Source organism: Eublepharis macularius, chromosome 9 (assembly GCF_028583425.1).
Source record: "Eublepharis macularius isolate TG4126 chromosome 9, MPM_Emac_v1.0, whole genome shotgun sequence".
Taxonomy (NCBI): Eukaryota; Metazoa; Chordata; class Lepidosauria; order Squamata; family Eublepharidae; genus Eublepharis; species Eublepharis macularius.
The window spans coordinates 95,714,799-95,741,724 of record NC_072798.1 but is presented as its reverse complement, the minus strand read 5'-3'; the positions used below and the strand labels follow the sequence as shown (position 1 = coordinate 95,741,724).

The following is a 26,926-nucleotide window of genomic DNA, read 5'->3' as shown; positions in this document are numbered from 1 at the left end:
TACAACCCCACCCCTTATTTTATGGGTAGACACATGCATAAATACAGTGGAGGCTAGTCTGGCCTAGAGACCCCTAAACAGACAGCGAAACCCTCCTTCCCTTAAGTTCCGACGACATCAACACAGAAGTGGAAGGACTGAGAAAGCTGCTCTGCTACCACCAAAACGGTTCTGTGTTCCCGTTCTAAGAAAAAGAGCTAAGAACATATTAAGGGACCTAAATGGTTGGAAAAGAAAGATGAAAATACTTTACATAAATGAATGTGAGTGAGAAAGCCCCTGGTTCTAAACTCCTCCCACCCATAATTTGCTGGATCAGCTCAGATATGATACAAAAACAGGGTTTAATTCAACTATGGTTCATTTGATGGCATGAACATGGGAATTCTCCCCTAACTAGATTTACTTTCTGTCAAAAAGGCATCTGAATCATGGCTTGAAGTTGTTCTATTAGTTACAGTTAGTATTATGATTTTATGTAACACAAGAACACAGATACCCTGCTTTAACCCTGGTTTGTTTCACAACGCTAGTACTACAACCTTGTTCACACCTCACCACAGAGATGGACAGCCACACAGAATGAAGGCAACGAAACTAGGAGCTGAACCACGATCTGAAGACCATTTGGAAGCCAAACCTGTGTCAAGATCCAACAACTGTTAAAATATATTGCAGTTTTGTGCTACATCTGAACTGAGCCTTTACATGGCTTTATTCGAGCCAGCATCTCTTTCCCACACACGTCTTGTAATGTGGATATTGTTACGGCTTACCTTACATGGATACTAAGAATTTACATGAAGTATTTTGAACTATCAAAGAACATTATATAAGTATCATTAGAACAAGATGCTGGGAGAACCTGTTGGAAGAGGCGTTGTGACTCAGTGATGGAGTATCTGCTTGGCACACAGAGGGTCACCGGTTCAATCCCCAGCATCTCCTGCTAAGAAACAGGTAGTAAGTGACGTGAAGGAGAGCCAACGCCAGTATGAGTAGCCACTACTGCCCTTGATGTCCCAAGGGCCTGATTCAATACAAGGCAGCTTCACGTGTGCTGCTGTTGTAAGATGCTGGGGCCAAAACCAACACTGGATCTTGCAGTGAGACGCTAGAAACGCCGTAACACAGCCGAACCAAATTTCGTGCCATGCTGTTAGTGCTTCTCATTACATCTTAAGCTTCTTCTGCACCTGTATGTTGCTGATGGTGTTTAGTACAGTAAGTGTCAGGAAAACTGGATACAACCCGCAGTTCACAGTTTTAAAGACCAGCCTGTCAAAGAGATGATCAAAGCAATCTTCCCAAGCAAGAATAAGCTAAGACTGTCTTCACAGAAGTCAATCAAAGCACAATCTCAGGATGTATTGTATTAGCCAAATAAATGCTTAGGATAGACTGCCTCAACCACCACAACAAAAGCAACATTGAAAACATGACCATCGTACATGACAAAACATTTAGGGCTGGCTGACAAAGACTTCTTTGCAGCAAGACTTTTCCATCCCTTACAACCTCAGCTGGGTTCTTCGGAGTGCTGATTGATCATGATTAATTTAGCCCAATATACAGTTTCAAAAATACATGCTATCAAGGTTGGATCAACTGGCTTTTCCACTGAAGCAAGAGGGAACAGGATCCCCTGGAATTTTGAGAATGGCGAGATCACCCCTCTTCACTCTTACACCAATGGAAAAGCTGATAGGATCTAACCCCTTAGGCCAAAACACTGAAGACTACAGACCAGTGATAGTAAAGAGATTTTTGTTCTCCCAAATTATTTTCTATCTCAGGTCAGAAAAAAGAGGCATAAAATGAACCTGTTCATTTATTAAAATTATGTGAATTAAGCGCATTTACGTCATAGCATATTGTAATTAGCATTTTCCAAAGAGTGGCATATACAACCTGAATATTTTGCTCCTCCCTAGGAGACAACTAGAGAGGCTTAGCTTACCTGCCCAAGCAAAACAAGAAGCAATACTGGGAGCCACTGAAGCAGCATATGACCCAAAAGGTGGACAACCCCTTGCCACACAAGGGGTTCCAAGATTTTCCTCTCAGATCACGTGGATCATATCAGTAAGAACCACGTAGGGAAGCAAAATGTCCTGACTGAGCCAAACACGCAACTACTGCACATGAACAAAAATATCCTAGTTCTTAAAACCATCTACCACCACCACAATTGTCCAGAAGCCAGTTTCTGGACCATGCGGACCAGAAGCCTATGTATTGGTGCAGACTCTATTGATCCAATAAGATTTAGCATGATTTTCTACCAGCATACTTATTATCAAAATCCTAATATCCACAGTCAACTCACTTCCTCAGAAGTAAATTCTGTCAAAATTAGTGAAAATTCCTCCAAAGCAAAGCTACTCACGACAAAGATAATGGAGATTTTATAGGATCTACACTACTTTTATCAAGTCTTCAACACTTCAGAGGTCAGAACTATCACAGTCTCCTCTCTCACTTCAATTCATACACCTACTAGAAAAAGTTTTTGCACAGCTCAGAAGAATTTCAAAGGAGAAACCAGCAGCCAGTACTGCAGCAGTGCTTGGACTAAGGTTCACATGAGCAAGCAAGAACAAGTGGATCCCCCACAATGCCCCAGGGAACATCTCTGTGTGTGTGATCTTATGAACCACTGTCTCTGCACAGCTGTTCGCCGGATTAGGCCATATAGAATTCATCTATCACAGCAAATGCATCTGCTAGGACTATGTGTACCCTTGCTCACACCATCACAAACCCACAGAAACTCTCCAACGTATATGAAAACTGACATATGACAGCTAAGTTAAGTGCCAAGCTACAAATCAAGTTACAAAACAAATTTGTCATTGTGAACTGTCTGAATTCCTACCTTCATCAAAAGTATGACCATGTTTGTAATCCATGCACAAATTCACATTCATGGAGCCATGCCCGATAATATTATATATAGATTTACAATGATCAAGGTCATATTTAGTTATTGTATATATGACCTATCTGTAATAATTACTCAATACAACTTTGCAATAAATCCTTTTTTGCTGAAAAGCCCAAAACTTAAAACACAGTCTGAGCTAAGCTTTAACTCTCTGATTATTGTAACAGAATGGTTTTCTCCAAGGCCAAAGGAAATTTTAAGAGCAGGCAACTGTGATTGTCGAGTCAACAGTTGCATTTCCGCCTGCAGCGGATGATTAGCAGTAGTAGTAGTTTTTAAAACACCTCTCTTACATGCACGTAAACAGATGTATTAATACTTTTATTTCCATGTTGAAACACAGCCCTGAGTTGGATTAGCAATGGACTAGCGAGAGGCTAGAAAGAAAAGCCCAATGCCGACAGCGTGGCACAACACTATTTTATTTAAAGTTCCTTTTTACACTCTCTGTTTTCAAACAGAGTTGTCCAATCACATTTGAAGTTAAGACTGTCATCCTTGGGCACTCTGTCCTAACAAGCTTTATTTGTGGTTCCATCCAACCAAACCATCCACAAAGATGTTAAATTGCAAAGGGGGGGGGGGAAGGTTCCAAACCAGAGCCCAAGCGCCCGCTCCCTGCCCCCTTACCTTCTTTATTAAGCCTCATCACCTCCCTGCTTTTTCCACCCTCTTTTCCAGTCTCTTCTAGCTCTACACCTGCACAAGAGAAGCAGAGTCAGAGAAAACGGAGGCAGAGCGTGTTATGCACATGGGAAGGCACATACAGGAGAGAAAGCGAGAGAGGAGCCACACAGGAGTCAGAAATGGTTAAGCAGCAACATTATTTTTTTTAAAGGACAGGATCTCAAGTGGCATCTGCCAGGGAACCGCATCCACGGGGAGACCTCCTGGATGGGGGCAGCATCCTTCTGGGTGTGGCCAGCTAAGGTTGCCAGCCTCCAGGTGGTGGCTGGAGATCTCCCTGCATTACAACTGATCTCCAGGTGACAAAGATCAGTTCCCCTGGAGAAAATGGCTGCTTTGGAGGGTGCACTCTATGTCATTCTACCCCACGGAGGCCCCTGCCCTCTCGAGGTTCCACAAACACCCCCCCAAATCTCCAGGAATTTCCCAACTTGGACCAGGCAACCCTTGAATAAAGTGGCCCTCCTGCACCCAGCAGCACCCTCCCAGGGCCTCGGCCCCATTCAGGAGGTGCCCCCCCCCCCTCTGACAGGCAGCCCCTCCCCTGCGGCCAGAGGGGCGCAAACCGTGGCAGGAGGGCCAGGGGCTGGCGGGCGGGCGCCTCCGCGCCCCCAATGCCATGGGAGGCGGGGGCAGAGAGGGCAGGGCGTGCGAGGCGGCGACCCCGGCCCCTTCCCTCCCTCCCTCCCTCCATGCCCGGGAGATGCGTGCTTGTGTGAACGCGCGCCTGGGGGACGGAGCAGCCCGCGCGCGCCCCCCTCCCCCTGGGCGGGCGGCCTTACTGTGCGGGGGGGCGGCGCCGTGCGCGTGCGGGAGGGCGGCCTCCCGCACCCAGGCGGCCCAGGGCTGGCCCAGGAACGCCTCGGGACTGGGCACGGGCCGCTCCAGGGCCGCCATGGCGGCGCGGCCGCCGCTCCTCTTCCTCCCCTTCCTCTTCCTCAGGCCGCCCTTGCGCTGCCTCAGGCTCGGGCCGGCGCCGCCGCCGCTCCGCCGGCGAGGGCTCGTCTTGCCGCCGCCTCTTCCGCCGCCTCCGCCGCCGCCTCTCGCGGCTTCCCCCGTTTCCTTCGGCACCAACGAGCGAGGAGGCAGCCAGAGAGACACGGGATTCGAGAACGCCGCACGTCATCCTCGGGACGTTCCGCCGCCCACACGGGGGTAGTGTCAGCCCCGGCCTGCTCCCTATCAGAGCGGCCGCCCCGGCTCCTGGCGCGCAGGCGCGGAAAGGGGAGGCGAAGCCGGGCCGCCCTTACGCGCGCCGGGACGGAGGGAGGGGAGGGGAGGGGAGGGGGCTGCGGGCGGCCAGACAGGTGAGCGGAGGATGCGCCGCCGGGCCCCAAGCCCCGCCCCCTCGCTAGGTGTGTCGCGGGCGGGGAGGGTGAGCCCCGCGAGGCAGCGCGGGAGGACGGAGCGCCTCTCTTGGCGGCAGAGAGAGCGAGAGGGACGGGGAGGCTGGCAGAAGAAGGCCGCCTGAGGAGATTTGACAGCCCGCCCAAGCCTGACAAATGGGTTGACAGCAGGCCTGGAGGAAAACGCCCTGCCACCCCTTTAAGAATTAATCGAGTAATTGTAGAAAAGAGCCCAGTAGCACCTATAAGGCTAACAAAATGGGTGGTCGGGTGACCTCTGGCTCAGAAAAGCTCACACCCTACCACAAATTTTGTTAGCCTTACAGTCTTCGGCTACCTGAAGAAGTGAGCCGTGACTCAAAAGCACACACGCTACCACAAATTTTGTTAGTCTTATGCAGTGAAATCCTAAGCAAAGTTATGGAGTAATTCTTCTTAAGATTGCACTGATAATCTTCAGATACCTGAAGAAGTGAGCGGTGACTCATGAAAGCTCATACCCTACCACAAGTTTTATTAGTCTTACAGGTGCTACAGGACTCTTGCTCTTTTTCACTATTACAGGCAGACTTAACACAGCTACCCATCTTAATTAATTAATTGTGGCACTTCTATTCCGCTCTCCCTGCAAGCAGGCTCAGCGCGGATCACATCAGAAGAGAAAAACAGGTCACCAACAGAACAAAAGGGATTCCGCCCTGTGGCATATAGTTTACACCAGTATCAAGTTTGAAAAACTTATTTCTTAAAGTGCAGAAGTGCTACAGGTATTGTCAATAAATATCATATCAAAAATATCATATAAACACAATAATAAATAGGTAACGAGTAATGACAACCAAGATACAAAGTATAACAAAGAATAGATTCCGGCTACAATCTCTGCGGGTTAGGCAGTAATCATACAGTGTAGCTGTTTTCTCCTACTACAGATAACAATATTCTCAAGCAGAGGCTGCTTCCTGGATCTGAGGTAAGTAACAATTGTATAGTCTCTATATAATAGTCCTTGTAGTAAATATGTCTTGTCTCTTATGTTTGCAGATGACTCCAGGTTCAGAAGAAGCTGCAACGATTATCCTGGGGCCAAGGAACCTATTTATTGTTATACTTTGTATCTTGGGCCGTTTCCACACTAACCTTCTTCCGGAACGGGGTGCAACGTCACGAAAAAATCATGCAAGAAGACACTATCTTTCACGTTTTTTTTGTGACGTTGCGCCCTGTTCTGGAAGAAGGTGAGTAGTGTGAAAACGGCCCAGGTCGTCATTACTTTTGTTACCTATTTATTATTGTGTTTATATGATATTTTTGATACTGATATTTATTGACTATACTTGTAGCACTTCTGCACTTTTGCACTTTAAGAAATAAGTTTTTCAAACTTGATACTGGTGTTGACTATATACCACGGGGGGGGGGGGGATCCCTTTTGTTCTGGTGCTTAGTCCATGGTAGCTTCTTTTGTTTTGTTGTATATCACCAAATAAATGAAACAATTTCAGCTTATAGAATGCAGCAAAGTGAATGGAAATGGGCAACGGGAGTCAATGAAGGTAAATAACATCCCATTGAGCCTCTGTTTAGGGTTACCAGCTCCATGTTGGGAAATTCCTGGATATTTGAGGGGTGGAGCCTGGAGAAAGGGGGGTTTGGGGAGGAGAAGCAAACCTCAGCAAAGTATAATTCCATATAACCTACCTTCCAAGTCAGCCATTTTCTCCAGGGGAACTGATCTCTATAGCCTGGAGAGGAGCTGTAATTCCAGGAGATCTTCAGCCACCACCTGGAGGCTGTATAATCAGGAAATCATCTGTTATGATAAACTAACTAAATACAAAAAGTAACAATATTTAATCAAATAGTAATAAAGTGTTACAAAAATCTTCATTGTGTGTGTGCATTATTTACATGAAACATCAACTAACATATTCATAAACTGCATTCATTTCATAACAGCTGTAGAAATCCTATAGGTTGCAATGTATATACAGATTGTACTGTTCCAGCAGCAAGCTGACTATTAATCAATATGTACCAGGCTAGAATGTATGCCTATAGTTTTAAGAGAAGTGCATCTTGGGAGTTGTAGTGCCTTACCCCACAGGTTCAGTTCCTGGGGCATTCAAAGCCCGCCAAAACTTGTTAAGGCCATTTTCTCTTTTGTTCATTCACACCTCAGCAGGGAGAGGAGCAAGTCATCTCTCTCTTTTCACCACATTCACTGGGTCTACAAAGTTCCGTCAAGTGCCTTTATGCATGAAAGATGCACTCTCTCCTTTCGTTATATAGAAGAATTGTGAGTAGAGATTCCTTATGTGTATGAAGAAGTTAAATAAAACCATTTAAGTTTGTAACCCGTGCGTGTGCGTTGACACTTGACGACAAAGGGTTGGGAATTCCCTCCTCGCGTCAGAATACAGATCAATTTGCACCTGGAGGCTGGCAACCCCAAGGGACAGAACATTTTTCTTCTCTCACCTGGCAGTTGCCTATCCTAGCTGCTGAAGTCAAGAGGACTCCCTCTCAGGCAAAGATGGCAGGGAGGGCTTCAGGTATAGGCACGCACTTGCTTTTTTCCCTTTCCTTTGAGGTGGAGATGTGTGTATAGGCACGTCAAAGGGGCACAGATCGATAGCAACTCTTCCATTGGCAGCTGACCCTAAAGATCACAGACCCTAATCAAATGCAAGCTTAAAAAGAGAGCTGTCCATATGTAGATCTCATTTTGATATGTATATACAGAGAAGTACAAATAAACACACTTGGAGTGCAATCCTAAGCAAAGTTACGTCCTTTAAGGCAATGAGCATAGAGGGGTCTAACTCTGCTTAGGATTGCCCTGTCAAAGAGGAGGAAAAGAGACTACTTAGGGGAGACATCTGTTAAAACAGTCGGCACATTATACTGATGGGGAAGGTGGAAAGGGTTCTTTTTATGACATCATTCCACATTACAAATCACTTGCTGTTATAAGTATGTGTGTAAAAGGACGTTTGCAGACATACAGTATTACTGTTGCTGTTTGTTTATAGTCCACCTTTCTCACTGATATCCAAGACAGATTACATACTGAACACAATATAATCAATAGGACATTCACAAAGCAAAAATACAATATGATCAAGAGTTAGAACATTCGATGAAAGTAGTACAATAGGGTATTATAGCCACAAATTTGAAAACTATCATAAAGCCAATCATGTAAATGAAACCTTTCTGAATTAAAGCGTAAGTAGTTAATATGACATCATTAGCAATATCAAACTACCCAATAGGAATGTATCTACATCAGCAGACAGTATTGAATAGCCTAGTAGTCTATGGTCCCTGACCCTTACCAAGGTATCTCTTTGAGCTATTATGACACAGCCCTATAATCTGTGTAGAAAGCCCTCCTAAATAATTCAGTCTTGCATCGTTTGCAGGAAGCAGGAGCATGGGACATACATACATGCATACATAGAATAATAAAACTGTCTAAAATTTTCACATATTAAAGGTAGACTCCTGTTTGTTTTATGCAACCTCCCCTCCTTTCTATATATATAAAGACAAGTGTCCTGACTGACTCATCAACAGCCAGCCCAAACTTAGAAACATGAAATTTGGGGAGAACATTCCTTTCATGATGTAAATACCCACTAAGAAGGGATTTTAAGAAATTCGCCCCCTAAGGGGGTAAAAAGGGGTCAAATGTGTTTTCCTAAAGGGATACAGCTTCCCTGTGTGGCTGGCAGGCTGCTGCCTGCTTGCACCCCTGCCCACTGCCAGCTCGGCCACTCTTCCCTGATTGGGCCAGCCTTTCAAGGTTATTTGCATATGCGGGCTGATTGGGGCTCACAACATTCCACACTTCATTCCCCCACCCCAGACAGTTGGAACACACAGGTCATTTGCATATGCAGCCTGATTAGTCCTCACCCCCCATATTCTAAACAGTCTGCAATTGCTATTGTGAGTCATTGAATGTTTCCTGAGGCCAAATGCACGTCCCAGTCATTCCCTCAAATTTCACTAAGGTTGCCAATCTCCCCGTGGGGCCTGGCTTTCTTGTGTGGGTGGCAGGCTCCTGCTTGCTTGCACCCTCCTCTCACTGATTGGTCAGATGTGGAACTGTATGTTCTGAGGTAAAAATGAAGTAAAGGAAACTGCAGACAGTTGAAGAAAGATGGTGCAAGACTCTTGAATAGGGATAACATGCTCTGCTTTATTCAAACACCTTTGTGAAGCTATTATACTACAAAACCAACTAAAAAAAATAACACAAACCAAAACATGTTATATATCCATAGTATTATAACTGGATTTAAAGTAGTTAAATACCATAGTGAAGCACGGGTATCTAGCTAGTCAGAAACAGAACCCTTCCAGAATCCTTTTAAAAATTCAAAACGAACAGGAGTTTTATGGGACTTGAAATTTCATTCCAGCAGAAACTTTTATAAACGAGAGCCAAGAATTCATTCACTGCATCTGAAGAAGTAAGCTATAGGCCACAAACGTGTCTTCTGGAATACAAAACGGCTACAGACTCCTGAGTATTTTCGCTGTCACAGGCCGCAATCTTAAGCATTCTTACTGGGGAGTAACTCCCACTTGTCTCAAATGGGACTTAACTTTTGTTATTCTTAATGGTGGACAGTCTCTATACTTTCCTTGATTATATTTGAAATTTACATAATTATGTCATAGTATCTTCTTCTTGCATTTCATGCCCCTTCCCCTCTGCTGTTTACAATTTTTTTTCTCCATAAACCAATATATACTTAAGTAGCTGAGCAAGGATCCACCTCATGCATCTGACAAAAAATGTATGATAGACTATAAACTGAAAGTTTATTTTTGCTCAAGCAGATTAGCATAGCTATCTGACTGGAATTATATTAATTGTCATGAACATGTCCAGCGCTTTTAATCGGCATAATTTTCTCTATATTGGGCTCCCTAACTTTGGAAAAAGAGCTACTAGCAATAATGGATTATAAAGATTGTGAGTTTTTGACTTAACTAGGTCAAACACAATGCATAAATCTGCAGTAACAAACTTTTAAACATATAGCCTCATTATACATAAATGTTCAGTTACCTTTACCTGTATAAAGTAATAAAAAACTATCCAGCAATATAATTCCATATAATTTTAACCCAACAGATTAACTAGCCACTCAGTTCAAATGTCCCTCATTGTGGGCATGCTCGCATTTGGGACTATTTCATAATGGATAAGATCACAGATCAACTTTCCCAGATCAACTTTATACTGAAAATCCTCAGTATAAATCCCAGATCAACTTTCCCAGATCAACTTTATACTGAAAATCCTCAGTATAAATCCCAATTGTCAGAACAATGGTTACCGATATTGGATTATTTATTGAATAATAATGTGGAAATTAACGATAAAGTGAAAGAATTGTATTATTCTTTAGCATATTTGTAAAGCTATGCTCCTTAACTTAGCATGTCAAACTTTTGACTAATTCATTGGAGCAACAATTGGATATCATTCTTTTTCTATCATATGATATGTATTTTGAGATAGTTCATGTTTTGTGGATCATAACTCTCCCCTATTGTGTGTTTACTGTTCTTGTTATGGTTTGTTTGTTATTGTTCATAAAAAATGTGAAAAATTAATAAAATATAATTTTAAAAAAATGTCCCTCATTGCATGAGGAGTACAGCTCTTGTTAAGGATTTTACTAGCTGATCTGGGTACTGTATTACAGATCACAACTGAGAGACTGCAATGTTTACTAAACCCTGGAATCAACAGGTGTTACCAGCAGCTGCATATCCACATTACCACAAGTATAATAATGCATATTTCATGGGATATATTTTAATATCATACTTATTCTCTACCTTTTAAAGACAGGTTAGGTTATTTTTTACTCTGTATCAAGATATTTTCCTTTTTTCATGGTTGAGGCAATCATGTTTGAAATAGTTTAATATTATCCCTCCCCCCTCCAGCTCTTCTTGCCAACCCAGCCTTTGAGGAAACCCCTAAACAGTGACATTGAGTAATCGCCTCATTACAATACTGTTAATTGGCAGCTCATGGTATCTCCAAAAGAGGTAGTTGGTCTCTCTTTTTAAAAAGTTTAATTTATTCTCACTAACAATAAACACATCATACGTTTTTATTAGAACGGGCCAAAATTCCACAGAGAGTAAGTATGAGAGTTCCCAGAATTCTTCTGTCAGGTTGGATGTTCGGGGGGGGCGGGGGTAGATATTTCAGGTCATGATGGAGAAGCCCCAGGTCTGTTTTTTGTGCAGGCTGAAAATGTGTTGCAGTCTTAACTGGATGCAAGATTTTAGATGCACCAAAGGCCACTGAGACAGAGAAACAAGAAGAAAAGAAAGGTGCTTCCTCTATAAGAACATAAAAGCCAGCATTTAAACAGACATCACTTCCCACTGAAACTCTCCCTTGTATTGTCTCCTGTCTTCTTCTATTGATGGAAGCAGAATGTGTGCACACAAGTGCATTAGTAGACACATACACTTTCCCATTGTACCTTTGTTCATTTTTATGTTTTTTCAAAGCACTTCACATGCTATTGTTGCTGTACAATAAGTAAATAGTAACTAAGTGGTTCCCCTTCAAGTATGCCATGGTTTTCTTTAGGTCTGTCTCTATGTGCTTCTTTCATCATATTTTCCCTCCATCGTTTATTTAACTGAATAATTTCCCCGACTTTACCTTTTATGAGTTGCCATCGCCTTGTACAAGTTTGTCATTTCTCAGCCCGTTCGGTCCTCTCTTTTATCTGTTGGTTGAATTCCCACTTCCAGGGTCCTTCTTCTCTGCCTGACAAGGTTTTTTGCATCTCTTGTTAAGTCCTTCCCTCTTTCATCCTTTTCTGTCATCCACTTGTTCCTGCATTCCACATCTCTCGTTTTGTGGCCCCGTCTCACCACCTCCTATCTCTTTCTGAGAAGAATAGAAAAGAGTCCAGAAGCATCTTTAAGACTAACCAACTTTACTGTAGCATAAGCTTTCGAAAATCACAGTTCTCTTCATCAGATGCATGGAGGGTACGAAGAAACTGGTCAGATATATAGGTGGAGATATATGTAAAGTTGGTTAGTCTTAAAGGTGCTTCTGGACTCTTTTCTATTTTGCTACTACAGACTAACACGGCTAACTCCTCTGGATTTCTGAGAAGAGTAGGCTTATTAACATATAGCTACAGGGAGTCATAAAATGTTGTGGCATCAACAGGCTTCCCATTTTATCTTGGGATCAAAAACAAGCTGTTGCCCATGAAAGTTAAAAAGCCTCAAACACTGTCTGTTTCTAGTGCATGGTTCTGTGACCTGCATCCACAAAAGTGACATCATTTAAATATGAAGTTGCCCCAGGACCTTGTGCTTCAGTCTGTGGCCGAGCCCTCTGTCAACGTTGAGTCCCAAACAAAAATCTCTTTGAGATCAGAGCAGCTGAGCCAGTGGCAGGCAGGTGGGGTGGGTTCCCCTGATGGGGCCCAGCTGCAGGCAGGTGACTTGGAAGAATGAGAACAGCCTTATTGAGATGAGGTAAGGGATTAGCCAACGGCAGTAGGAAAAGCAGAACAAAAGAAGAGAGACCAATGAAGAGAAGATAAAAGTGAAGAGAAGTTCCATTTCAAATCTGGCCGAATCCACATTACCTCCGCGCGGCGCTAAATGTCCGCGAAACACCCGGAAGTATAGCGTCTTTCAAGCGCGATTTCTGAAATCGCGCTTGAAAGACTCTATACTTCCGGGTGTTTCGCGGACATTTAGCGCAACACCGGGACGCACGAAGGTAATGTGGATTCTCTGTCACACATCACCTTTCTTGCATAATTTTATTAGTGTCTGGAAGCATCCTGTAGGCTTGCCAACCTCCAGGTGGGACCAGGAGATCTCCTTTAATTACAACTGATCTTCAGACTACAGAGATCAGTTCCCCTGGAGAAAATGGATCCAGAGAAGTTAGCCGTGTTAGTCTGTAGTTGCAAAATAGTAAAGAGTCCAGTAGCACCTTTAAGATGAACCAATTTTATTGTAGCATAAGCTTTCGAGAACCACAGCTCTCTTCATCAGAGGCATCCTGGAGAAAATAGATGCTTTAGAGGGTAGCCTCTATGTCATTATAGTCTTCAGAGGTCCCTCCCCTCTCAACCTTGAGTCGGCAACCCTAATCCTCTGGCATCTTTATTCATTGGTAATCATTTTCTGTTGTGAATGTTTTGCGTGTCACACTGGAATGAAAGTATTATAAAAGCCCTCTGATTTAAAGAGGGTTGAGAGACACAGCATTGCCCATCATGTAACCCACAGTTGTTCAAATATATTTTTGAAACAAACAGACCAACCCCTAATCCCGACGAAGCCTGTCTAACAGTGGCAAAATTAGGCCAAGTATACACATCACAGGCACCAGTCCCTCTGTCAGCCCTCCTCTTGTTTTCTCCAAGTTTATAACATCAGGTACAAAATTTATCCAACAGTGCAATCCTAAACAGTTACAATCTTCTAAGTAAATTGAAGTCCATGGGCTTAGAAGAGCATCAGTCTGCTTTGGATGGCATTGCTATTTTCTTAGTCTTCATATTCTGCCCCAGCCAGTATCGTTATTTAATATGATGATGATGATGATGATGATGATGATGATGATGATGATGATTTATATACTGCACTTCAGGACAACTTAATGCCACACACAGAGTGATTTACGAAGTGTGTTATTATCCTCACAACAAACACCCTGTGAGGTGGGTGGGGCTGAGAGAGCTCTGAGAGAGCTGTGACTGTTCCAAGGTCACCCAGCTGGCTTCAAGCGGAGGAGTGGGGAATCAAACCAGGTCCTCCAGATTAGAGTCCTGCCACTCTTAACCACTACACCAAACTGGCCCTGGATGATGATTTCAGCAGCCATGAAAACAAATCTTTTGTCAAATATATGATGTTCCCTGGGTATGATAGATGAAATATTTTAGTCACATATTTTAGTCACACATATTTTCTAGTTTTGTTGACATGGAGGTCAGCTGGAACCTGACAAAGGTGCTCTGCCCTTCCTTACTCCAGCCATGTGGAGTTCTTATTCAAGCTGTGCATTACGGCTGTGGCATTCTAATAGGAATGAGCGACTTAGTTACTTTAACTTTGCCTTCAGGCATGACAAGCTAGAGGTTTACCTTTCTAAAATGGGATACAGTTTCCCACCTGCAGCTTCTTAGTGGATTCAGAAATAACTGAAGCAAATTGGAAGGGGACAGAGAAAAAAAGTGCAAACCCTCAAAACCTTGACCCTTAAAAATGTTCTTGTCTTGTTGCACAGTGGCTCAGACCAGACACTCTGGTGGCAATTCCTCTTCCAGCTCCATATCCTTCCTGACAGAATAAACAGATTACTATTCATATGCATGTCAGGGCAAATACCATTCCATGTGAAGATAATTAAATATCTTTTTAAGATCAGTAAAAAATATACACAGCATGAGCATTATTCATCCTGGAACTGAGTAAAAGCCTTTCCTTCTCTATTGTTAATTGTAGTTAAGGGTTACATTAGCACTGTTGTGGTTAATGCTAACCAAGGTTTCTCTGAACAAGGAAATAAAGCCAGGGGTTAAAGTGGTTAGCAAACCCTGGTTTCAGAGGGATCCTGGCTATCATTTATTGCACTTAACATCAGTACAAGTGTAATGGTTAAGCATGGTCAAGAATGATAAGGTAAAGGCAAGAGAATTTGCGTCAGAGAGGGGAGGAGATAAGTCAAGTACTTCACGGTCTGGTATCACTCTCTTAATTATGGTTAAGAGATCTGTTGTGCAACTCTATGCATAGCAATTCTGGTCTAGACTCATTTATTTAGATACTCTTAGACTCAAGTAATGCTGCATGGGCTTGCACAGTTAGAAGTATTGTTTGTATTGTTCGTGCTTTGATTTTTTGGGGGGGAGAAATGCTACACAATGTTATTTTTATAGGTTTGTAAAGTGGCTGTAAGAACACAATCCTACATTACAAATCTTTTCATTTTAAGGTGACATGCACACTGAGCTCTCTTGTTCCCATTACCTGGACATAAGGGTGTATACGGACTTACTTAAAAAGACAAAGATCTCTGTGCACGAACTCACAGTTCACACCTCCTGGCTCTGGGTGCTGACCTACAGACCCTCTAGAGACCATGCAGGCAGAATGCAGTTCAAGTTATTTATGAGACTGAAAGCTCTCCCTTTCTTAAAGGCTACACTTTCCAGCACAAGACTAGGGTTGCTATTCCCCTGATGGGTACAGGGGATTCTTCGCTCTCCCCTCCATCCCCTGCTTTCGCTTACCTGGCCGGCGGGCAGAAAAGGCAGGGAAACGCGCCTCCTGGGGCATGCTCCCTGGTGGCACAGCGCGTACAGAGCTCTCATGAGAACAGGAGTCTAGTAGCACCTATAAGGCTTGGCCGCTGCCTTCTTGACTGTGCTTGTATTAACTGCTTTTTGACTATATTTAAGTGTGTTATTCGTTGCCACCCCTGAGGAGTGGTGCAAAACAACGGGCTACAGCTGGCCCTGGTTGTCGGGCGGAAGAGATCACACTCCTTGATGTTTTTCCTTCTTGCAACGCACCTGCTTGAAGAAGGAAGAAGGTTAGTATTCCCTTATTTTGGACTTTATATATGGACTCAGCTCGTTAACTTATCTATGAATTGAATTCATTTTTGGACTGACTTCTAGTCGCATGGTGGACTTAACCTTTTGACATTCACTTCGAATGCTTTTTCAAGAGCGGCTTGCCTGCCTACGATATATCCTTTATTATTGTATTTACTGTTTTGTATTTTGAGGGTTTGACTTTGATATTGATGCTGTGATATTGTCATAGTGGTTGTTTAATAGACATACTAACTTTGCATTCTAGAGTGGTTATCAATATTCTTCTTCCACCTGCATGGTTGCTTTCTATAGTCTTTAGGTCTTTGGTGGGGGAGCCTCTTTGTCTGATATTGCACCTATAAGACTAACAGAGTATGTGGTAGGGAATGAGCTTTCATGAGTCACAAAAGCTCATACCCTACTGCAAATTTTGTCAGTCTTATAGGTGCTACTAGAATCTTGCTGTTTTCTACTTCTACAGACAGACTAACATGGCTACCCATATTTTATTTACTTTGGATTTCTATTCTGCCGAAGGGCTCTATCCTCATAAGAACAGTCCCTCATGGTCGAATAGTTGGAGAGACTAGGAAATGTTCAGCAGGTGTTCTTAATCAGCTCTGGTAAACACAATTCTGTGCTAGGCCACAAATCCTTGCAACACTTATGGCTTGAAGCACAGTTCAGCCATTTTCTCCTTAAAAACCTAGTCACAAACTATCAGCTGCCATTAGGGTTGCCAGGTCCCCTTTCTCACCCTCCGGGCGGGAGGTAGGAGACCTGGCACTCACCTCAGTAGATGTCCTTGCGCTCCCAGGCTGCGTGATGATGTCACTTCTGGGAAGCAATGTCATTAGGCAGGCCCTGTGCCATTTGGGGTCGAAATCAGACTGCTGGGGAGCGAGGGAGCGCTGCCGGGGCGGAGCAATGGGCTTTTGAGTGCTCCTGCACTCCACAGCAGGCCAAATTGGGCCCGTTTTGGGCCAAAATCAGCCTGCTGTGGAGCTCAGGAGTGCTACCAGGGTGGCGTGATGGGCCCTGGAGTGCCCCTGTGCTTCACAGCAGGCTGATTTTGGCCCCGAATGAGCCTGATTCAGCCTACTGTGGAGCACGGGAGTGCTGCCAGATGGGCCCTGGTGAGCTTCTGTGCCTTGTAGTGGGCCAATTTAGACCCCAAACAGGCCCAATTCAGGCCATTTGGAGCCCAAATTGGCCCACTGTGGAGCATGGGAGCACACCACACTGCCCAGGAACACGCCCTGGAATGCCCATTCCCTCGCCTTTTCCCCTGCCAGTCAGATAAGCGGGGGTGGGGGGGATTGGAGGGTGGGAGCGGGGGATTCTCCATCCCCATCGGGGGTCTGGCAACCCTAACTGCCATACACCCTGTGCTCTGGAAGTGCGTTCCTCCTCACATGGTAATCAGGTGAGCCAAGCAGTTTTGATATCACGACGAGTCCACCTCCCTACCATTCCTCAGAGTAGTTTTTCAACTTCAAAAACAAAATCCATCTCTATCAATGTTTTTAAATAAGGTGCTGTGTAAGATTTATTCAAATAAATGTACAAGTGTTTAAAATGATTTTTTAAAAAGCAGACAACCTGTCTGAAACTCGGTGAGAAGGGCAAAACTGACAACAAACTCAGAGTTCAAAGTGGGGACAGCTCCGTTTGTCAGCTATAGGTTGAAAGAAGAGACAACCCAGGCTCATTGCAGAAAAATCTGCACCAGCTCTTTTGAGGTAAGCTGACACCCAAATTCCACCCCTCCATAACTTATATAGAATTGCAGTATTAGAACTGATTTGCAGAGTTTTTGTTACATTAGTTTTTGCAGTCTGTTTTACACTTTACTCTAGAAACGCATAATATAGGACTTAATTAATTAAGGCTTATCTGGATACAGCCTTGAAACCTCGTTTTTAATGGTAAAGCTTAGCCTTGAGACATGTGAAATAACAATTGAGCGTGCCTCTGATCCGACGCAAGATGCCTAAGCACAACCAGTCTTCACACATCTGGAAAAAGAGGACAGACTCAGAGGGCGTGGTTTCGGAGTTCCGGAACCTCTTGAAAATGGTCACATGGCTGGTGGCCCCGCCCCCTGATCTCCAGACAGAGGGGAGTTGAGATTGCCCTCCGCGCCATGTGGCGCGGAGAGCAATCTAAACTCCCCTCTGTCTGGAGATCAGGGGGCGGGGCCACCAGCCATGTGACCATTTTCTCCGAGGGCAACCCACTGAGTTCCACCACCTCTTTCCCCAGAAAAAAAGCCTTGGAAGGAACATTGTTTAAGTTCTTCTTGCAAAGTGTGCTTGTCTCAAATAATTTTTTCCCAGTGGGTAACAGATTACTTTGTCAGAATCAGGACCTTCCAGAGCTTTTACGATTAAAAAAAAAATCGGCATTATTGATGCCATGATACCATTTCTGATTTCGTAACGAGAAGCAACATTGTATGATGCTGTTGGATTTTCCCTGATCTCTATGGTAAAACTATAGAGATCTGGGGATTCCTAGAGTGTCATGTAACACTGTGATATCATTTTGGGTTCCAAAACTGGAAGTTACATCACTGTGTCACTGACACTGATTTTGAAACCTCAGTCCTCATTTTGCTCCCAAGAACTAAAGACGACTGAATTAGAATTATTTTACCATCCAGGATATAAAACTCGGTATTGGAACTACCACAAAATAGCTGATGGATTAAACTGCATGTTTAAATTTTGTTTTGAATTAGATTTTAATTGTCACTGCCCATGGGCAATGGAATTGCATAAAAACAGCCAAACATATGTTTTAATAAAGGAAATGTGCCTGCATTTCAGAGGATATTCCAAGTAATATATTATTTTCGTATCATATTTTGACACAAAATCCCTTTGTATTCATTAAAGATCTTCATAGATTGCTGTCATATGTATTCGAATGGATGAATTGGTTCAAATGCCACCAATGCCAATGTACTTATTTCAGTTTAGATATGGTGTAAGATCACAGCTCTGCCTGCGATTTTTAGCACTTTTAGGTATGTGGTGCATTGATAACAAAGGAACTTTCAAGAAAATGTGTTAAGAATCACAGTGTATACTTAATTTAATTAAATAACACCATCATTGTATACGTTTTAAACTCTCAGATGCAATCCTCATCCAATAACCAGCCTAAGGTTTGCCATTAATACTATGGAATGTAGATTTCGCCATTCTGGCTTGCTGCTGAAAAGTAACAGAATGAGAGAACGATGTATTCCTCCTATCAAGCCGCTTTCTGTTAACAGCAATGGTGTCAGACACATTGGCCGTCGTCACACGGGCTTTTATTCCGTTAAATATGCAGCATGTAGCGTTACAATTGCTGTCGTTACATGACGCATTTTTCTGTCAGATTTCGTCCTCCTTGCGCTTCCAGCTGTTCACACCGTGGCGCTCTGTGCCGGCATATCGAGCAGGCACAGATAAAACTCCTCCTTTTTTTAAAAAAAATTTTTCCGTTTAATTGCGTTATAGCGTTATAGCGAAATAACAATGAAAAAACCTTGATGATAGCCCAACCTCTAACGAGCTTGATAGGCGGGCCAAGTTTTCCCGCTCATTGACCAGCCACATCATTGGATGAAAATGTTTATCTGGCGAATTTTGACTTCCATAAAGATCCCATCGTCCAGAGAAAAATCCCTGTCTGACGTGATCCCCCAATGAATCTGTATTTTACCACGTCGCAATAGCGACATAAGGTCAATTTTTTAAAAAAAAAATTACACCGCTGTATGGGAGGGGCAAAATGCCGTGCGTGGCGAGATAACCCGTTATGAGGCGGTATGAATCGCTGCTGGGTGATCGCACGGATACTGATTACAGCGCGAAAAATGAGTGAGAAATAGAAATCAGACACTCGCAACAGTGACGGAATAAGGTGGGTTTTTGCAGGGAAAGAGCGCCATTTTAGCGCTAAATAAAAGCCCGTGTGACGACGGCCATTGCTAAGGAGATTCTTGACTTGCGTGCAATGCTTTGCGACTATTTTCTCTCCATAAGGAGCTGTGACTCTTTGCAGCACTAGGTGGCAGTATTCCCCAGCACCAAGGACAGCAAAGGTGTGGGAGAAGCTCAAATGCCCAGGCTTTGATTCGGGAGCAGGTTGCAAAAAGAAAAATGCAAAAATTTTGGAAATTTCTGAAGGGTGGGTGCTGTGATGGAAAATCCATCACGGAACTCCCTGCATTTATACCACTATTTTATCTCAGAATCAGGCAATTATTCCAGTCATTTCGCTCCGGACCACCCCACCCAGCAATTTAGTTTGTCACTCCAGGCTTTGCTTCTGACTCCATCCAACAGGGACATGAGGACTGTTTATTATTTTATTTATTTAATTGAATTTATATTCTGCTATCCGCGCAGGTGGCCTCAGAGCGGATCACAACGATATAAAAGTATACAATAATAAAACTTGGCACCATGGTATATAAAATCAGCAAACAACAATACAATATGAAAAACAGCCATGAATGTATTATATTACCCATAGCAGTTCTGAAAACACTGAACTTGGCCTCAGAAGTTTTCAGAACTGTTCTTGATTTTTGGGGGGGGGGCAGCATCCTTGAACTGGTGAGGACAGCGCCCACCCTTCAGAAATTTCCAAAAATTTTGCAAATTTTCTTTTGGCAACCTCCTCCCGAATCAAAAGATGTAGGAGCTATTGGGTAGTAGAAGGGCTGGGTTTTACGAAGTCCTATACATTTTATGTGTTGTAAGTCTATTGCTTCATTTTCATTGGTGCTTCGTTTTCAATTTTCCTGTCCCCAAATTCCGTGAACAATATAGATATGAATACATATACCCCAGCAGCTCACACAGGCTTTCAAGTGGGCACAAGCCCTCCAGAGGACAAAAAGGGCAGTTAATTCGCTCGAAGCCAATGAAAGGAATTGCAGTGCTGGACTTTTCAACCTGCGTTCATCTCTGTAGCACCTCTCACTGTATAAAAAGTTATAATTGTCTACAGTTACTCTCACAATCCCCTGATGAAGCTGGGGATTAATGTATTATTCTCTCCAAAACAGTAGAGCACTGAGAGGCCTAGCAACTGCAGTACACCAGCTGGTCGATGCGGGTCTCCAGCTCCCATGAACCATAGCTGGGGTTCCCATTAGCAATCTCCCCTCTGTCCTATTCATCCATCAATTAATGCTCATGGGATGCTTTTTCACCCACCCACCCTTTCCTGACAGAAGCTTTACACTTCCATTCTCCACAGGCTCATTTCTCATCTGTCAAGTCATCCAACTGCTATGATGTAATCCACTGTCCATCTTTTCATGAACATGCAATTATCTTGCAGCGACATATGCTTATTGCATATGCTAATTCGGCTATCATGTGTGGGCCACTTCTGATCAGTTCTCCTGCAACAGCCAGCTGTCCAGATTTCATCGTTATGCTTGGTTTTATGCATGTTTTTCAATTTTTCTGCTACCGTTCCCTATTGTGTCTCTTTCACTGAATGTCCTGTTGTTCATTACACTACTTTGCTCAGTGATTGTCCTAGCTGATGATTATATTATAGATTCACTTGCATTGGGCAATCCACCCCGGATCTCAGTGAGAAAGGCAGACTATAAAGAAATAATAATAACCTATGTAGCTACTCTATGTAGCTGCTTTATGTTTCTCATGGATTAATTGCTTTCATATAACCAAAAGTAGAGTAAGCATTTACAGGAGAAGATGAATCTGTGCCCTAATGTATCGCCAATGCTCTGCGAGCTGTAATATCAATAAAGTTGTGGCCTCTTTCAATTCCAACACTGTTGTCTATTGAGTTTTTGTCAACATGCCCCCCCTCTCCTCCCCCATTCAGCACTGGCCTGCAATTTGGATTTTTTTTTTAATTTAAAGGAAATGTATTGTCAAAGGCTTACACGGCCAGAGAATGATGGTTGTTGTGGATTTTCCGGGCTGTATAGCCGTGGTCTTGGCATTGTAGTTCCTGACGTTTTGCCAGCAGCTGTGACTGGCATCTTCAGAGGTGTAGCACTAAAAGACAGTGCTACACCTCTGACACTGAGAGATCTCTGTCTTTTGGTGCTACACCTCTGAAGATGCCAGTCACAGCTGCTGGCGAAACGTCAGGAACTACAATGCCAAGACCATGGCTATACAGCCCGGAAAATCCACAACAGCCACTAAAGGAAATGTGTTTATTCATTATAGCAAGCTCCAATGGAAACTCTCCAATGTGTTTTGGAGGGAATGATACATTCAATTCCAAAGCTGACTTACCTGGAAATGTCCTGCTTAAAGATGGAGGGAGTCTTCTTCACCAAAGGCCATTGTCCACTTGACAGAACCAGGACTGCTCCTTCAAGTGGTCAGGCCTCTGCTTGATTTACAAAGTCATGTTTCTTCTCCGGAAAAAAATGATCCCTGTAGTGTTGCAACACTGTTTAATGCTATTACTGCTGAGGAAACATTTTGTCATTTCATTTTTTAAAATTCTGCGGGGAACTTAACACTGTGCATCACTTTGTGTACATAGCAACCCCACAGTTTCTTTAACAGTATTTAAAGCAACTCCTTTCCCTTTGTGCCCTTTGTGACTTCAAATCAACATTTGTATATTTGCCAATCTCATCAGCTCAGGAGGCTGAGCAATTATACTGCAGTAAGTAAACTAGCAAGTAAATACACTGTAAGTGCTGCAGTCTGCCAAATGCATTTAGTGGCCTTTATGTGTCGAAACAAATCCAAATCTAATTGCTCACTTCTCAAGGCATATATCAGCCTGAGAGCCAAACTACACAAGATGACTTACACGAGTTTGTGCGAGTATTGGAAGTACATGTGCTCCAACATGCTCATGTGCACTCTGGAGCTCTTCCTTGTTGTGCCAGGAATGACATCATTCCCAGAATGACAAGTAAGAATTCCGGAATGCACACACGCAAGGTAAGTTCCCCCCATATGCCCCATGGACCCCCCCCCCGGGGTTAGGCTCCAGGGGACCTGGCAACCCTAGCTGAGACAGCAAATAGGACTCCCTGCAGAGAGTTCTAATTTTGCTACCTTCCTTTGCACTGTGTATTGTGGAATATTTTTACATTTCCTTTACAAGAAAAAAAGTAGAATAAAACTCACCAAATCTATGTTACCTGTTATGAGTATCTGTTCTATTTATGGCTGGGAGAATTTTAAATTTCATGTTTTATTAAGAGGGTAATAAAATTAATGTTATTGTAGTACAGCAGTATCCCTTTATTAAACTGATTCATCCATTAAATTGGTTCATCCTTACAAGCATAGTAATTGAGAGACATGGTTTTGAAGGTAAGAAAGAAAGCTAAGAGCTCAACTTCTGATACTGTTCTGATACTTATATTCTGTGGTGTTTATGTATGTCACAAGACCTTTGAACAGGAACTGGTTTAAGCCCCATTCAAGATCTCTTTCTGAAATCATCTTGTTTCCCTACACAAATGGGATCAGCAGCAATAGAAAAGAGCAAGAGTACAGTAGCACCTATAAGACTAACAAAGTTTGTGGTAGGGTATGAGCTTTCGTGAGTCACAGCTCACTTCTTCAGATACAGCAGAAGAGGAAGAGGCTCTGTTCCAGGTTATTGCAGGAGAAAGTATTTGCAGGGCCTTTTCTGTAGTGGCTGCTCTTAAGGGGGAGGAGCATATACTGTATTTTAAATGCTATAACATTTTTCAAAGTCATTCATTGGCAGAGCTGACATGACCAGAAATTTAACCTTTTAAACTCTGAATGAGTGTCTCAAAGATGGGTATCTGACAGGGAGGACTCTCTTTCTAAAGAAAAGGCCTTGGCCTAGTCTCCATCAGACTGAGACCTAAAGTTGCCAACTCTGGGTTGAAAAATTCCTGGAGATTTGGCGGTAGAACCTGGGGAGGTGGGGTTTGGGGAACAGAGGGCCCTCAGCACTGTATAACGCCATAGAGTCCACTTTGGTGTAGTAGTTAAGAGTGCGGGACTCTAATCTGGAGAGCTGGGTTTGATTCCCCACTCCTCCACTTGAAGCCAGCTGGGTGACCTTGGGCACAGCTCTCTCAGAGCTCTCTCAGCCCCACCTACCTCACAGGGTGTTTTGTTGTGGGGATAATAATGACATACTTTGTAAACCGCTCTGAGTGGGTGTTAAGTCATCCTGAAGGGCAGTATATAAATTGAATGTTATTATTATTATTATTATTACTCTCCAAAGCAGCCATTTTCTCCAGAGGGACTGATCTCTGCAGTCTAGGTATCAGTTGTATTTTCTGGAGAACTTCTACATTGGCCCCCTTTCCACTTTCATACACTTTGTAATGACCCAAGCCAATCTGGCCTATGGCTGGAGATTTAGCAATGTCTCATTCACATCAGGTTTTTAGCTCTGTTAAATCCAACGTAGTCCATAATTCCCATAACATTTCTGTTGAGTGGTACGGTATGTGTGTGTCTTATTTTTAGCCATTATTAAAACTGTTTAGCTGCCTTTTCAACCATGAGATCCTTCACCTAATCCAGAAAGAGAGTCAATGGACTGAACAGCATAATTAAACCCATAATTTATCTTAGAACTTTATTACATTTGACTACGTTAATTTAATTTTATATAGGGTCACCAATAGAGCAATAAGCCTGCTTTGGGACAATTATAGTTTGAACACCCCAAATTAATATCTACAGATTCTGTTTAATCCCATTGATGTTCCACACCACCTATAAAACTTTCAGAAAAGTTTTGAAATGATAGAAATGAATTGGAACATATTTTACATTATATTGCCATTTCTTCTTCACACCATGATGCCAATATTTGTTGCTTATCTTCTTTTAAGCACTGATAGAAAAGAGTCTGAAAACTATTTACTAGACACATAATATAAGCTTCATTTTACAGTCTTTCATTGTCATTTTCATTACCCATGGCTACTTTGTTCCTTGGGAACTTGCTAAATACTATATAAGGTTGAAACCAGGCAGACACAATCATCTCTATATCTGTATAAAGAAATTCAGTAGAATTTTTATCCCCCTCCATTACTAAATAAAATTTACTAATTTACATATGATGGAGGATTGTAGTGAGTCATTCAAGGGAGGGCAAACAGGCCAATGTTTTAGAAACTGCCCTAGCTACAGAAAAACCTTTGTTTGAGTTGTCACTTTTACGGCATGATAAGGAAGACATTAATCAGTTGGGTTGATGTAAACTGAGGGAAACATATCCGATTCGGACCATAGAAAGAACATGCTGTGCTTCTGCCTCATTCTTTTGCTAGGAGAAATATCTGGTAAGAGAACAATTTTATTAATTTTGTACATACGGAACATGATAAGGTTGATGGCGTCTCCAAATAGATTTGAAAGGTTTCTTTTACCATGATGGACACACTTTAGGTTTTAATTGTGTACTTTTTTTTTTTTACTAGAAGCTCCATGTTCCATTTATGAAGCAAGTAGTAGATACTGAGGATTGCTTATCAATTAAGGCATAATTAACAGCGCAATCTTTATGGGAAACCATTCCAGTCCAACTCATTAATTTCAATGGGTTTAAGCTGGAATATCTCAGCCTAGACATATCCTTCTATACCCATTGACTTGATTGGATTTAGAAGGGTGTTTCTCAGTTTAGGATTGCACTACTAGTATATTAAGTGGTTTGCTGATAGGTATTTTCCAAGCATGGTTAATGTGGAGGGATAATTAAGAGGGATGTTGTGAATGGTGTAAGGTTGCTAAAATTGCCAGGATGAGCATGGCAACCAGCAGGCAACCAGTGGGAGGATTGGTGGTGGTGAGGACGTGGGGGGGCGTGATGTCATCAGATTGTAAGGATGATATCATCAGTTCTGGGGAAAACCCAGAAACGATAGCGGTAAGTGAGAAGAAAAATCAGTGCCTCAGTCCGTCTCTAGCTGAGCAACCCTCCCTAAGCACCTTCTCTATCAATTGTTATTTGTATTTAGTGTTGCCAAATCCAGCATGGAAATTCCTGGAGATTTTGGGGCAGAGCCTAGGGAGAGGTCAGTTTGGGGACAAGAGGGAGCTCAGCAGAAATGTGATTCCACACAGTTTGCCCTCTGGAGCTGCCATTTCCTCCAGGGGAACGGATCTCTGCAGTCTGGAGATCATTTGTAATTCCTGGAGAACTCCATCCCCTGCCTGGATATTGGAAACTCCACTTTGGGAGCCATTTTGTGGCTGAAAACAGGGTAAAATGTAATAAACAAAAAAACCTGTTTTGATGGTTAGTGCCTTCTGGTCACCTCTTTTGTTATATATTATGATGGCATGGCTTTAGCTACCACTGATTTTAATTGTGGTGTAGCCCTGATATAATGGGGGAAGGAAAAAGAGGAGAGCTGAGGGGGTGAGTTCTGAGGAAAAAGGCTCTTTGGATTGAATGCTGTCCTATTATCACCGCATTCTGGACTCTCCTTCTATTTAAACCCCTCTTGCCATGATATCCATAAAAAGGGAGACACAGGCTTTTATTAATTAGATGATAGAGTATAACTTTGTGTTCCTTAAAGTGCTTGTAGTTGTGACCCTAATAATGTGGTATTTTACGGTGAGGTGATTAGAAATCCCTTTCCAAAGCTGTTTTGACTGGACACACAGCACACAGAATAGATCAACCACAGATCTATTTACAGAAAATAAGTAATAGAAATGGTTATAGGTTTTTTGTGGAATGAATAGTAATACAAATGTACAACTGGCTTGCAACTTTACTCCTAAGAGCTTATGTTTTATCCCATTGGGAGTTCCCTTGTTGAACTTGAACCTAAGTTGAAAACACAATTGCTGCGGTCAGAAATTAACTTTATTGCAAGAGAACTCTGAAGTGGGTCTCGAGGGAGCCAGATATATACACCCCAAGCTACACCCCCTTCCAGTAACCCCCCAATAAGAACACAGGCACTAGGATCCTTCATTTGCATGCACTGAACAAAAGGTAACATATTTACAAGGCAGCAATTGGCTCATATCCCAGAGGAATGATTATCTGCTGCTAACCCTAATTCCCAATAGGACTGGATACCTGAGGAGCTCCGTTTTCCTTGAAGCTAGCCCAGCACATAACAGTCTCAGTATCAGAAAAGATAGACTTTGGATGAAACTTTTACAGGGTGCTTTTCAATATCTTAAAACAAGATCCCTGCCCTGCCCTGCCCTGCCCTGCCCTGACTCAATATCCTAACTAAAAACCCCAAAATAAAATACTAGCTCAGCTTATGCCTTTACCCGAAGTTTCAATAGCCCTGTCCAAAGGAAAACATACCCTTT

General features: G+C 42.9%; 2 protein-coding genes across 2 annotated transcripts in view; one reads left to right on the top strand and one right to left on the bottom strand.

Moving 5' to 3' along the window:
• The window catches only part of ATXN7L1 (ataxin 7 like 1), a 92,650-nt gene extending 88,119 nt beyond the window's left edge, over positions 1-4,531 (bottom strand). Inside the window, exons 1-2 of the mRNA XM_054989116.1 lie at positions 4,417-4,531; positions 3,578-3,646 (exon numbers count right to left, since the gene is read on the bottom strand). Coding sequence (XP_054845091.1) covers positions 3,578-3,646; positions 4,417-4,531 — 184 coding nt within the window. The remainder of the gene's footprint in view (positions 1-3,577; positions 3,647-4,416) is intronic.
• A 20,312-nt stretch (positions 4,532-24,843) lies between these two features.
• The window catches only part of CDHR3 (cadherin related family member 3), a 60,799-nt gene continuing 58,716 nt past the window's right edge, over positions 24,844-26,926 (top strand). The window contains exon 1 of the mRNA XM_054988828.1: positions 24,844-24,924. Coding sequence (XP_054844803.1) covers positions 24,882-24,924 — 43 coding nt within the window. The 5' untranslated portion in view covers positions 24,844-24,881. The remainder of the gene's footprint in view (positions 24,925-26,926) is intronic.